This window comes from Aythya ferina, assembly GCF_964211825.1.
Source record: "Aythya ferina genome assembly, chromosome: 6".
Taxonomy (NCBI): domain Eukaryota; kingdom Metazoa; phylum Chordata; class Aves; order Anseriformes; family Anatidae; genus Aythya; species Aythya ferina.
In genome coordinates this window covers 31,522,599-31,535,170 of record NC_140303.1, presented here as the reverse complement: position 1 = coordinate 31,535,170, position 12,572 = coordinate 31,522,599, and the positions used below count along the sequence as shown (strand labels likewise).

The window sequence follows — 12,572 nt, the reverse complement described above, 5'->3', positions numbered from 1 at the left end:
TGTTAATATGAAAGGAATTAAATTTATTCTAAAACACAGTTTTATGTTGCTGCAGTACAAAAGACAGACTATTGCATTTTCATGAAGCAGAACAAAATGGAAACTCTGGTGCCCTGCTTTCTTGTTAATGCTCAAATTCTTTAGTGTTAGACTCTGCTTTTAAGTGTTCCTGCTCTTTTCTCTGCTTTTGAATCAAGCCGTCGTACCTATGTTTCCATAAAAACCGCTCCAAGTAATGTATTTTGGGTTTCAGAGACCATTTGGTCAGATTCTAATAATCTCTCCTGGGAGCTGACACCAACTTCCAGCAGCAGGTCGAACACTGCAGATTAGAATAATAAAACACATGCTGCTGCAGCTTCCAAAAAAAATGCAAGTGTCTTTTTCAAGCTGAAGAATGATGGTTTGAGACATCAAACCATCATTTTGATGCCTTGTCTCTTAGACAGAGCATTCCTTTTGCTTATACAAACATACACATGTAATAATTCTTGTTTTTTCCTCTTTTAAACAAAGAATGTGCCATTGCAAAGATTTTGATCCAGACTCCACATTTCTTTTGGTTCTTATGGGAATGTAGTGTTCCTCAGCTGACTAAGTTCGAATGCTAGTGGTTTAAAATTTTGCATTGAACTGAAATATATCTTTATTTACACAATGCGGCATTTTTTCCTGTTTTGAAATAAAATAAATATATTTCACTTTTCCAAATAAAGGGGTTTTTGTTTTTTTGTTTTTCAATATTTTGTGTAAAGGTAAAATAGACAAATTTCTTGAAACTTAGGGAAAAACACTGGCTTAAAAACAGGCTGGTATTTCTCTTTCACATGAACAAGTTGTTAGGTTATCTGCTAGTGTAAGAAAAATTATATATTTCCCCCTTATAATTCACTGCTGTTTATTATGGTGTTCCAACCATGAATCCCAGGTGGATTAAGGCTTGTCATATTTGACCCCTTTGGTTAAAGGCAATCCACTCCATTTTTTTTACACTGTTCTGTAAAATGAACAGTTCCACATACATAAATACTAACAGGAATGAACATCTCCTGTTTCTTTCTCCGACCTTCAACAACCCTATTCTCTGCAGAAAAAAAAACACAACAGTTTTACTAATTTATAAGCACCATGCAGACACAGGCAGTCTAGAGAGAAACCTTTTTAGCAGTTGCAAAGAAAAAACATGAGAAAGCTTCCATAAAGATTCTGAAAAAATCTGAGAATCAAACAGAATAAAGAAGGAAAAAAAAAAAAGAAAAAAAAAAAAAAGGGAAAAAAAAAAGAAAGAGGTGTGAAGATTTAAAATATTCCCAATACTCACTGAAAGCAGCCACTGCAAGAGCCAGTGTGACAATAATGGAGACCCAGGAAACCCACAATGCCTTCTTTCTGTAGCTTTGAGCTTCATGAGGTTTTAGCCTTGTACTGCTTTCTAGTAAACCTGATAAGCAATAAGCAAAGAGGGTATGAACAATACAATGCTCTTTTTAAAAACACAGCTGTGTTAGTTCAGACCTAGATCGTATATTTACATTCTACATTACATATCAATACAGAATCAAATCCTCCTCACATTAGCACAGTCAGGTGAATAAAGCCATCAGAAATGTATGAGTAAGCAAGCACAACACACACAAGCTGGTTTGATTCCACACGGAAGGTAAGGCCCACACCTCAGCCACTTGTAAGAGCACTGCAGTTGTGTGGCAGTTAACAGAAATTCACATCACTTGTGTTTTCCACCTGTACATCTACACAAGAGCGAGCCCCGTCCTACACTCACTGAGATCAAAAATCATTTCTGCAGCTCAGGATCCTGAACGTAATTAACATAGGAGAAAAACTTGTGTCCGCCAGCCTCTGAGAAATAACCTACCAATGCACAGGAACACACTGCACATGTTGAGCATCAAAGTAGAAGCAGGCACTCTTTAGAATCAAAGCTAGCACAGTTGAAAAGAACTCTTGAAGCATAATGTCCTCCCCCAAAGGTAAGAATACATCCCCGTCTAGAAGCTGCACCAGGAACTGTCTGAAGAACAATTCGGGCCTTACTCTAATCAGCACAAAAGTCTGCTAACAAAAGGGAACAGGACTGCTTCCTCTCTTCTTTGATGCTTTCAATTTGTGGGAATCTTTTGTCCACTCATCTTAAATTGCAGAAAAGAACCCAAGTTAAAAATAAAGTACGTTCTTTGGTTTTCGTTCTCTCAGTCTGAGTCTTAAGGCACTTTTCTGATGCGTTCATAATTAAACATATTTGCCATTTGTTTATCCCATCCAGATTCTTTTCTGCATATGATATTCATCTAATTTGAAACATGCAAATACATTTTTTTTCACCAGCAAGTTCCAACTCAGATCTGCTGGTGACAGAAGGCCTGATGACTTTTAACTTCCTTAATGAATTACTCCAGAAATTGTGGGTGGTCCTTCTCAGGTGATGATCCCTTTTCAGAGGGACTTGCCTGCCCACAATGTGCAGAAGTAGGGCGCTGTGTGTAGAAATGTCATTGAAATGTGTGTAGAAATAGCACAGTCTTTCAGTCCAATGTCTTAGGCAAAGGGTAGGGAAGAGGAGTGCTGGCAGACAAAGCAGCAGATTAAAATCTAACAGCTGAAGCTGTCACTGTCCTCGCCTCCCCCAGTTTTATCTCCAACCTTTCTGATGGCTACTGCAACCCTGGAGGTAGGGACACCTGATCTGGTTATGAGCGTACTCCTGAACCCACACCACGCTTAGCCCAGTTTATTAATGCTAGCAGATATTAATTTCAGCTGGCTGTAATGCGCTGGCTCAACACTGCAGTGGTTTCGGAATCAACGCAGAAGTGAATCAGACATCTCTGCCTCAGGGGCAGCAATGTGTCAGCAGCAGGGTAGGCATCCAGGGCTGGTAGCAATTTGAGCCACCAGATTTTATTCTGCCACTTCTAGCCTGTCAGAACTCTAATCCCAGAATAGTTGGTGGAATTCTCCCTCTCTTGGAAAAACGCCTTACGCTTTTTCACATCAATTACTCTGCCTGGAAAGCAGAGAGAGTTTCTCTATTAGAGAGTTCAGGAAGACACTGGGAGAATTTAAATTAATGCTGTGTTTTCAGACAACTTCAAATATTTCCTCCCTTCTAGGCTACACTCTTCATGAATGAAAAAGAATTTGCAAACTTGCGCACAAGAGAATTACTAGGCCCAACAGAAAACAATGTCTGTGTCTTAATATGCAAATTCTTTGTCTGACTCCTGAAAATCACCAGATGACAACTCCAAAAGGTTGGAGTCCTTTACCTACAGCACTGCACAGCCATTTCTCACATAGCCTCCCTTCATTTGTGTGAAAAAATACATATTTTTTGCAATGTTTCACCTATCTTCTGACAGGACACATAATGATTAACAGTTTAATTGCTATCTGATATGAGATCCATAACAACAGATTTTGAAATGAAGGATTAACTTCTACTAATAAAACCACATAGAAAAAATCTCATGTTTTTGTGATTCCCCCTTCCTGCCCCCTCCCCAGTACAAGCATTTTAAATTAAGGCCCAAATCTTGCTGGAGTATAAAGCAAAGCTTTCCTTAGCCAATTTTGATTCTCAAGACTTCAAACATGAAATAAACACAAAACAGAGAAAGAAACATCCTTCACCTGGTTCTTTCTTTAAAGACATCCTATAGTTCATGGCTACTGCTCACTATTACCTGGGAAGACCAACATATACAGTTGATAATTACAATTCAAATAATATCCTAATTAAGTTGAGAAGCGAATAATAAGCCCCAGAGCTGGCAAAGCACTGCTAATTAGTATTCACATGTCAAGCACGTGTCCAGTATGACAGAGACTGCAATCCTTATAAAACTGAACCACTTCTGCCGTGCATGTGTGTGTGCGTGTGTCTTTCTCTCTCTCTCTCTCTCTCTCAAAATGGCTGGCATATTCTAGCTATCAGATATGATCCCTTCCTTCCTAAAGTAGTATTTTCCGTAATTAAAATTCTCTTCCCTTAAAAGATTGTATTTTTCTCAGGAGTGTCCCAAGGGACAGCACACAAAAATACAAACTCATTCACAGGACTACCAAACCCATAACATGGAAATTATTGAGAATCAACACCTGCTCATTAATTTACACACAACAACACGATTCGCAAGGTAAACCTCCACATTTTTTCTCTGACCATAAGAAAACAAATTTTAAGCATCCATTGGAGGCAGGCTGAATGATACTTTCAGTATAACCTGCATTGCAACAAAAATGAAAAGCTTGTATCTGCTGATAAAATTCCTCCACCCTGATATTAGCATACTGAATAATTTTACTGACAATTATTTATTTAATACATAGATAACCCTATGTTAAAGAAGAGACGATGAGCTGGTTAAATCCACTGGATTTTTACTTTATCTTTTAGTATCTTCCTATATTAGCTGATTTTCTTCCAAAAAAAAATCAGAAGAAAAAAAACCTGCCTAACAGTTGCAGAACACAAGCTTGGCATATTTGTGAAGTGATTCTAGGATATTCTTTACCATATGCTGACTTACCAGAAGTACTTTTCTATTTGGCTAAAGGATCATTTTAAAATGTCAAGTTAGAATTTGTGAAAGAGATAAGGCAAATAGAAAAATTGTTCACGTAAGATGTCAATTTAAGGACCCCATAAAAAAAAAAAAAATACCACCGAATTTGGGTCTAGATCTCTAAGAGCAAATATCTTGTTCTGAAATTTGAGGTTATTTTTTATTTTTAGCAAACATGGAAGTATCATCTCTATAACTGGATCAGCTATGATTCATAGGAAAAGAGCATAAGAAAGAGTACAATCTAAAAGGACAGACTGTAACAATTCCAATGGGGACAACCTGCAAAAAGCAGACCAGAATATCCTCTATGATGGCTGGGAATTAAGCTGGGAGATGGAATTGGTGACTTTCCTATGAAAGACTGCAAGAAAAAGCTACCACAAGGGCCATTGGAAGAGTATGAATGCAAAGAAAGAAATAATCAGCAGCTTTAGTCTCTTCTCCCTCCTGGAAAGAAAGGTTAGGAACATTGCGCTCTCTCTTTTTGGAACTACCCTTACTAGCAAAAGGCCCAGCTTTCATCTTTAGCTCTGTCATACTGGGCACAAACGGGAAATTTCTGCACTCAAACTTCCACGTTTGAACCCTAACCAAAATTTCCGATTCCTACTACTTAAAACAGAACTGAAGCCTCAAGCTGCCCTCAGTCGAGATGCCTGCCACCTGCCATTGGCTGTGACAGTAAGGGCACCCTTGGGAAAAGGGTTGTCCCCAGTCCCAACGTGACCAAAAGCAGGCAGGGAAGGTGGTGATTCCTCTTCCCCAGTACATCTATTTCATGGCTAAAATAAGCGAGCAAGCACAGGAGTTTGGAAAGCTGGAGAGAGACCGGGAGGATACAGGGGTTACGTGTAGGATGTGGTGAAGACTGGGAACACAAAAGGGACTTTGGGATGCACAACGAAAAAAAAAAAAAAAGAAATGGGACAAAATGGAACAGAGATGCTAAGGAAAACTCAGTATGTGAAATAAAAAATAGAGACAAATTGTGTGGAACAGGAGCCTGGAGGCGTTACGGAGGCCGGGGCAAGGCAGAGGGTTAAAATGGCAGCTGCCTGTATTCCCAGACGGGCGGCAGGTAAGCCAAGTGCCTCACACACCGCCAACAGCCGTCCAAAAATTAACGTGTTTGAGGCTAGCACGGCTGGGAAGCAGGCAGCCTTCCACCCCTGGTCAGGGTCTTCGGTAAAGAATAAAAAGAATAAAACACCACTCGGGGGACGGGGACTCAGGAGGGCCCTGACTGACCTGGCCGCCCGGGGCCCCGCTGACAGGAGCCCGGCGGCGCCATGTGCGCCCCGGGGCAGGCAAGTTTTCGGTGGGAGCAGCCCCGAGTGGAGTTTGTGAGGAGATTTTTAAAACTGGGAAACGAAAAGGGAAAGGCTCGGGGAGCGGGGTGCTGTGAAGGAGTGCCCGCGGGGTCCGGGCAGAGCCGGTGTGGGGCTGACAGGGGTGGGAAGGGCTCCTGTGGAGACGTGAGGAGGTAGTGCTGCGGCCGTCAGGGGGCTGCAGGAGAAGACGGAGAGGAAAAAAAATAAAAAATTAAAAAACTGCCGGGGGTGGGCGTCGGGCGGCCGGGGCCGGAGGGAGGCTGCCCCGGGGGAAGGCGGGTGCGCGGTGAGGGACGCCGGGCGCTCACCTCGGTCCTCCAGCCCCTCGCTGAACTGCCCGCTCTCCCCGATCCGCAGCTGCTGCTGCTGCTGCTGCTGCTGCTGCTGCTGCTGCTGCTCCCGGGGGGGCAGCGCCGGGCTGCTCCCGGGGGGCTGCACGATGGCGGGGTCCGGGGTGCTGTCCAGGGCGGCTGCGGACGGCTCCATGGCTGGCGAGGAGGCGGCTGGCGAGCGGAGCGGCGAGGCGAGGAGCGAGAGGGAGCATCCAGCCCGGGTGCGAGCCCGGGGAGAGGAGGAGACAGACTCCGGCTCAGAGCATCAGGGAGCCGGGGCCAGGCGGCGAACAAACTCCTCCGGCTGCTCCCCGCGGCCGCCTCATCGCGAACCTCGGCGCCGCCGCCGCCGGGGGGCAGGTGGGAGAGCGGTGCCGCCTCCCAGCGCTGCCCTTCCCCTCCCCGCCCCGGGGAGCGCCTTCGGAGGCGGCAGCAGCAGCGCCCGGCTCCGGGGACGGGACCGGGGATGGGACCGGGACCGGGGGGCAGCTGTGCCCCGTGCCGAGCGGCCTGTGAGGAGCCGCCGTCCCGCCGGGGTGTTGGGGCGGGGAGAGGTGGCGGCGCACCCTCCCCTCAGGGCCGCCGGGGCTGGCTGAGGCTGAGGGAAGCCCCCCACAGCCCGCAGGGACCTCGGGCTTGAGGCGCTTGGCCTGTCGGGCTCCCCTCGCCATGCCGGGCTCTGCCTTCCCCCTGCGGGGTTTGGGGTGTCTTCAGAGGGCAGAGCCCCCCGTGGCCCCCTTAGGATGAGGGGCAAACGCTGCCCCCCGCTCCCGAGGTGCTGGTCCAGCAGGGGAGCAAGGCGCCATCCGCCCCTCTTGCCAGATTTGCAGGTGAATTTGCTCTCTCTCCATCCGCTATTGCCATTTTTCAGGACCACAAGCACCCCTCTCAGATCCCGCAGAGGTGAAATTTGGTCATGTTGACAGCTATTAGTTAATATTAGGCTAAAATCTGTCCCAAAACATACGGCGGTGTCATGGGGGTGCATGGGATTAGAGCTGGAGACTTGTTGGTGTCCACAGACACACACAGTTCTCTCGCTTGGCCTTCCTAGGGCCACAGAAAAACACTGGTGAAAAAAAAAAAAAAAAAAAAAAAAAAAAAAAAAACACCTTAGGAGAACAGAAGTGGGGAAAAAATAGAGAATTTTACTGATAGATCTGTGCCAGAGCTGTTAGCTTCTTCCTCTCTGCTGGTTTCTAATGACTAAATAGAGAAGTGCAAATAAGGAAAAGCGTTTTCTGTGCTAGCACAGGCTCCCAGTTGCGTGCTCACTGGCATGCAGATAAATGTTGAAACTGCACTGTGCTCTGACTTGCATCTAGGAAAATACCAGAAGACAATTAGACACTGCAGCCCGGGTCCTCAGTTGGTACGTAAGCGTATAATCTCCATTTATGTTATATAAAGTTCAGGTTGCCTTTTTCTTTTGACAGGTTAGCAAATCTGGGGAGTATGGAAAGACCAGTGGGAAACCAGTATTTATGCAAACCGAGGAACATGATTTTGTATGCTGTCAATCTTGCCTTAAAAAAGTTTTGTGACGATTTAGGAATACCTATTTGGGAATGGTTCGTGAGCTAGTGAGCTGACTTAGTTTTAAGCAAATGCCTCAATGCTGTATGATAATCTTTTCAGCTGTATTTTAAAACATTTATTATTTTAAAAAGTAAATGTAAGTAAACATTAAGGAAAGGTATATAAACTATAATTTTAGAAACTTATTGATGTTCAGGCCTTATAGAATGAAGATGGAATTCAACCTTATAGAATTGAGTTGGCTATCATGGCGAGAGGGACTGGTGTTTGCTTTTTACCTAATCTAATGATTCCTTCATGTATAGTCTGCTGTGTATACTAAATGAAATATTTTTGAAGCCTTCTGCCTCTCACTTAAATTTGATCTTCACCCTTATCTATCTTACTGTGTTTGGTGATCTCAGGGCTTTTGCTCTTCTAGTTGGATTGACATAAACGTGAATATAAACAACGCCTAAAGTATTTTTATTTTCCTTCATGTAATGGATGCAATATTGCCAAGTGTCTATTTGATGTTAATGTCAAAAGACATTCTCACTTGCATAAGCTAACACAAGTGAGTTATTCTGAGGGAAATGCTTTTTGGGGTTTGGGCTTAGCTGGGAGAGATTGGAAACTAGTAACTCCTGCAAATATATTTTTTTTCTTTATGGGCTGTTCATAGATATGAGATATAGATATGAGATATGAGAATGAAAAGTAGAAAATAACTTTTGTTATTTGCTCAAAGTATTAGATTGCCACATCTCTGTAGCACTTATAATGTGTTTGTAAAGAAAAGAAAATCCTTACCTTTGAGTAGAACCAATTTTGTAACCTGATGAGAGACAAAGGATTGGGGCCAAATCACTTTTCAGCACCTGGCAGGGATACAAAACCTCTGAGTCAGATTTGGGAGTCATGCTCCCATGCAGAGTTTATCCATTGCAAGCCATGAAGAGTCCCTTGAAATTGCTGCAACGGATTTAATGCTGCCTAATACAACTACTGCAAGATTCTCTCTCTTCTAGGGAGATATGTCCATATCAAATGGATTCCAGCAGGATTCCTTGCATAAATGGAAAACAGACCACTGATTCGCATCGAACACTACTTCCTTTCTGTAAGTCTCTGTAAGTTACTCTAGCATTCTTATAACTTCCAGAAATCATCACAAGAGGAAAGTTCCTGGAGATTCCTAATTCTGGTTCTTTAAAAGGAGGTGAAAGAGGCAGGTTTCCAAATGACTTGGAAATGAAAGTAAAAATAATAACAATCATAATAATAATAAAAAAAAAAAAGCTAGGATGACCTAACCAGAAATTTTCAACTTTAATATGTTTCGTTTTCTTTTTTTAGATGTTCTCAATTGCTGTTCTTGCATGAAACTGTCTGGTAGGGGCTGCAGCTGTCTCTATTTGTATAAATGCTATAGTGTTCAGGCTATAGAAAAGAATATGAGGCTTGTAAAGAATATTGGTGTTTCTTCTAAATTACTCTTTTCAGTGCTTTCAAACATGGCCTCATGAGAAGGGATGTACTCTGCCTGTAAGTAAATACAAATTCAAAACATTCAGCTCCACAATGCAGAGTCTTTCAGATCAGACCATTATTTATATAAGCTGGCTATTGAGAAGCAGAAAGACTGCAACATCATAGAAGCTAGAAGCTGCTTTCTTTTCCAGCATTGCCTATAATTTCTCATGACACCTCTTTGACCCAAAGTATATTACATTGGATAAAGAGGTAAGGTTAGGGGTTTAAAGACCTGGGTCCCGTTTTCCATCCCTTTTGGACTTTTTGTGTAGCAAGTCTGTATGCAAAGTCAACAAAGAGAAAAAGACCTGGCCATAATCATTGTGTTATTATATGATATTCTTTCTTGGCTTCTCAAATATCCCTTTGTTGGAGAAGAACCAGGAGAACCCCAAATCAATTAAAAACAAACAAACAAACAAAAAAAATCAATGAAAAATCGCTTCCCTGGGTTCAATCTAAATCAGCTGATGCCATCCCATGTTCTGTAGCTGCTGCAAGATTAACATCCACTTGCAGAACTTTCTTCCCTGCTGGAACTGCCTGTAATTTCCATAACATTTTGCCTTCCATAGAAAAGGTAGTTCCAAATTGGATGAAGGTCTCTTGCACCCCAGCAACCAATGATAATGAAGAAAACCTTGTTTTTCTTTATCCAGATTGTCTGTGTTCTGTTTTTGCTGAGGTTACTTGTGGTGGTGGTGGTGGTTCATTTGTTCCTTCTTCCTGCCCCTCCTCCTTCCTTCTACTGAATAAGTGAAAAATACCTATCAGATTTGTGATACTTCCTTCAGGCCCACTCTAACTCTTAGCAGTCACAGAAAAAAAAAATATATTTGACAAAGTTTGGATGAGGTCCATCATTTTACTCATTTCCAAGGTAGACATTCTCCTGGGGAAACAGCATTCTCTTGACAGTAGAGTAAGCTGTCATCCTGTTATAGTCCCCTTGTTTCACTTAAACATTGTCATACTACCGTCAGCACCCACTATGGCATGATAAAGAGTAGCACAGTGCAAAGAGGCAGAAAGAACGTGGTATTACCTCATTCTGCAGAGTGGAACCAATGGGTGGCAATAGGAAAACAGGTCCCGGTTCTTCTGTCACACAGTGGTCACTGTGCGAGTGTAGAACATCTGTTTTTCCTTGTCAGTCTCTGTAGGGTGAAATAAATCCATTTTCATTATAAGCACAGTTGGATGTGTTAGTATTATATGTTCATTTGTCATGCTGAAAATGAGAGGTACATCTATTCTAGACTTATATTTCCTTTTCTTTTTAGCACTACTTACAGGAACATTTTCACCTGAATTAGCAGAACACTGTGGTGCATTCAGAGACTCCGAAGAAGGAAGTTTGCTTGTTTTGATTGACATTAACTAGTCGATATTCCATATTGACCAGCATCTTGAGTGCAGCACTTAAGTTGAGAGCACTCTTGCATATTTGGGAAGAGTGTCAGCTGGCCCAGTGATTATGTTTTAGTATGTTTAAAGGCATAAGAGCAATACAATACTGTCACCATTAGCCAACTTGTTTGCAGGGTTGTGTTTCATACACATCTTAAATGGAAAAACTGCCTTTTTCTGGCAGCAAAATACTGTATTTGTCACTGACATTTTATTGCAGTATCAGGAGTGCTAGTGTAGGCCAGGATGGTTTATTAGTTTGGTCAGAGGCCTTATGACATTCAAAAGAAAACATTCACTTCGTACTTTCATCAGTTGGTATTTCATGGAACTCCAGCAGGAGGTAATCGCATCCCCATTCAGTTCCACAGGAGACACATCTGAAACAAAAACTAAGTACCAATCCAATTCCAAGTGGATGGGCAGACAACCATCCTGTAAAGGTCATCGCTATAGATAAAATTCACTGTTACTCCTCTAAGGCCAAGCTCTGAGACTGATTCATCCAAATACTTCTAAAGGCAAAGCCTTCAAGTAAGTGTTGGTATTTTTTAAACACTCAGTGCATGCCATACAACTACCATTTTGTGTCCATTGTGCGGGTGAGACAGTATGATTCTTTGCCATTTAGACATTTTCTCTAGCGAAACTAATATATGAAATACATCTCTAAAGTGATGAAATCCTCCAGATTCTGTATTTCACAGCCTTCTTATAACAAACCTGATCTTTTATTTTTATAGTCTCTTGACCATCTTGTGCAGTATTGGCTTCCATAGTTTTGTTTTATGAGCAAATACAAATTAGTCTAAATTTTGTAGGATGTTTTTAACCGTTTCTTTTGTTTGCTTATTTTTTTTCATGTAGGTGGAGGAGGATACATATTTTCCTATTGTTTTATAGATCACTTGTAGTCCCACAGCATGTTCCACGGTCTACAGGATGAGAAATTCTATACTATGTTCTCTTAAATCTGTATATATACCTCTGAACCTAGCACTAGTCACCCTATTTTTTAATTTAAAATAATGCAATAATAATGATATTAGTACAACAATGGTACATTAATTTTTAAACTGCACAGCAGGGTTAAATTATTACCCAATGTATGGAGGTCACTTAGTGTTTTTCTCTTACAATGGGTTAAATAGAGTTTAAATTGAACTAATCTCTCTTCTTGGCATTTTTAGACTGAACATTAACTTGGGTCAAAAATAATCAGATTGTTATTTTGAGAAAAGGATATGATAATTTGGTATTTTTTCCTTCAGGCTATGAAAGAGTGCATATAATACTATTCCCAGGGGATACAGCTTGCAATGACCTTGGTAAGTAATTGATGACACCTCACATAAGCACCTACTCTTCCTCTATATGATGTTGCAGGATCATATTTGCAAAAAATGCCCAAGCGAGCTGGAGCCATGAGCATTAATAAATGCTATTGTGGCTTCAAAAGAGGAGTGAAACACTGTGCAAAATATGTCATCCTTAAGTGAGCAGATCATGAAGAAGATTCTGCACAATGGGCATTTCCCATCTTAAAACTTTTTAAAAAACGGTTTAGAATTAAAAATTAAATATAAATATGGGGAAACCAAAGGTTTACCCACAAAAACTAAACTTACTATTTTGTTTAGAGAAGCATAACATCATGCAAGATTGCATGCCTCTATTTTAAACAAATGTATTTAGCCTTATGCATTAAAAATATATTAAAAAATAAGAGTCATAATGACTACCTTGAATGTAAGGATTTCATGAGAAAAAGGGCCTATTTGCATTTATTTATAGGATTTGTCTGTGTCAGAAGAAAGATGTGATGGGATTTATGCATAATGTTGTCCAACCCATAC

General features: G+C 41.7%; 2 protein-coding genes across 5 annotated transcripts in view; one reads left to right on the top strand and one right to left on the bottom strand.

Annotated features, from left to right (window-relative positions):
* The window catches only part of TMEM163 (transmembrane protein 163), a 95,409-nt gene extending 88,792 nt beyond the window's left edge, over positions 1–6,617 (bottom strand). Inside the window, exons 1-2 of one of the 2 annotated variants that reach the window (XM_084524264.1) lie at positions 6,229–6,614; positions 1,322–1,441 (exon numbers count right to left, since the gene is read on the bottom strand). In XM_084524264.1, the coding sequence (XP_084380390.1) occupies positions 1,322–1,441; positions 6,229–6,406 (298 nt within the window). In that variant the 5' untranslated portion in view covers positions 6,407–6,614. Of the gene's footprint in view, positions 1–1,321; positions 1,442–6,228 lie in introns of both variants that reach the window. The other variant, XM_084524265.1, reaches the window with a different exon arrangement.
* A 265-nt stretch (positions 6,618–6,882) lies between these two features.
* The window catches only part of ACMSD (aminocarboxymuconate semialdehyde decarboxylase), a 45,389-nt gene continuing 39,699 nt past the window's right edge, over positions 6,883–12,572 (top strand). For 2 of the 3 annotated variants that reach the window (XM_084524260.1, XM_084524258.1), the window contains exons 1-4: positions 6,883–7,624; positions 8,802–8,893; positions 11,080–11,250; positions 11,988–12,044. The gene's annotated coding sequence lies outside the window, so the exon portion shown is untranslated. The remainder of the gene's footprint in view (positions 7,625–8,801; positions 8,894–11,079; positions 11,251–11,987; positions 12,045–12,572) is intronic. The other variant, XM_084524259.1, reaches the window with a different exon arrangement.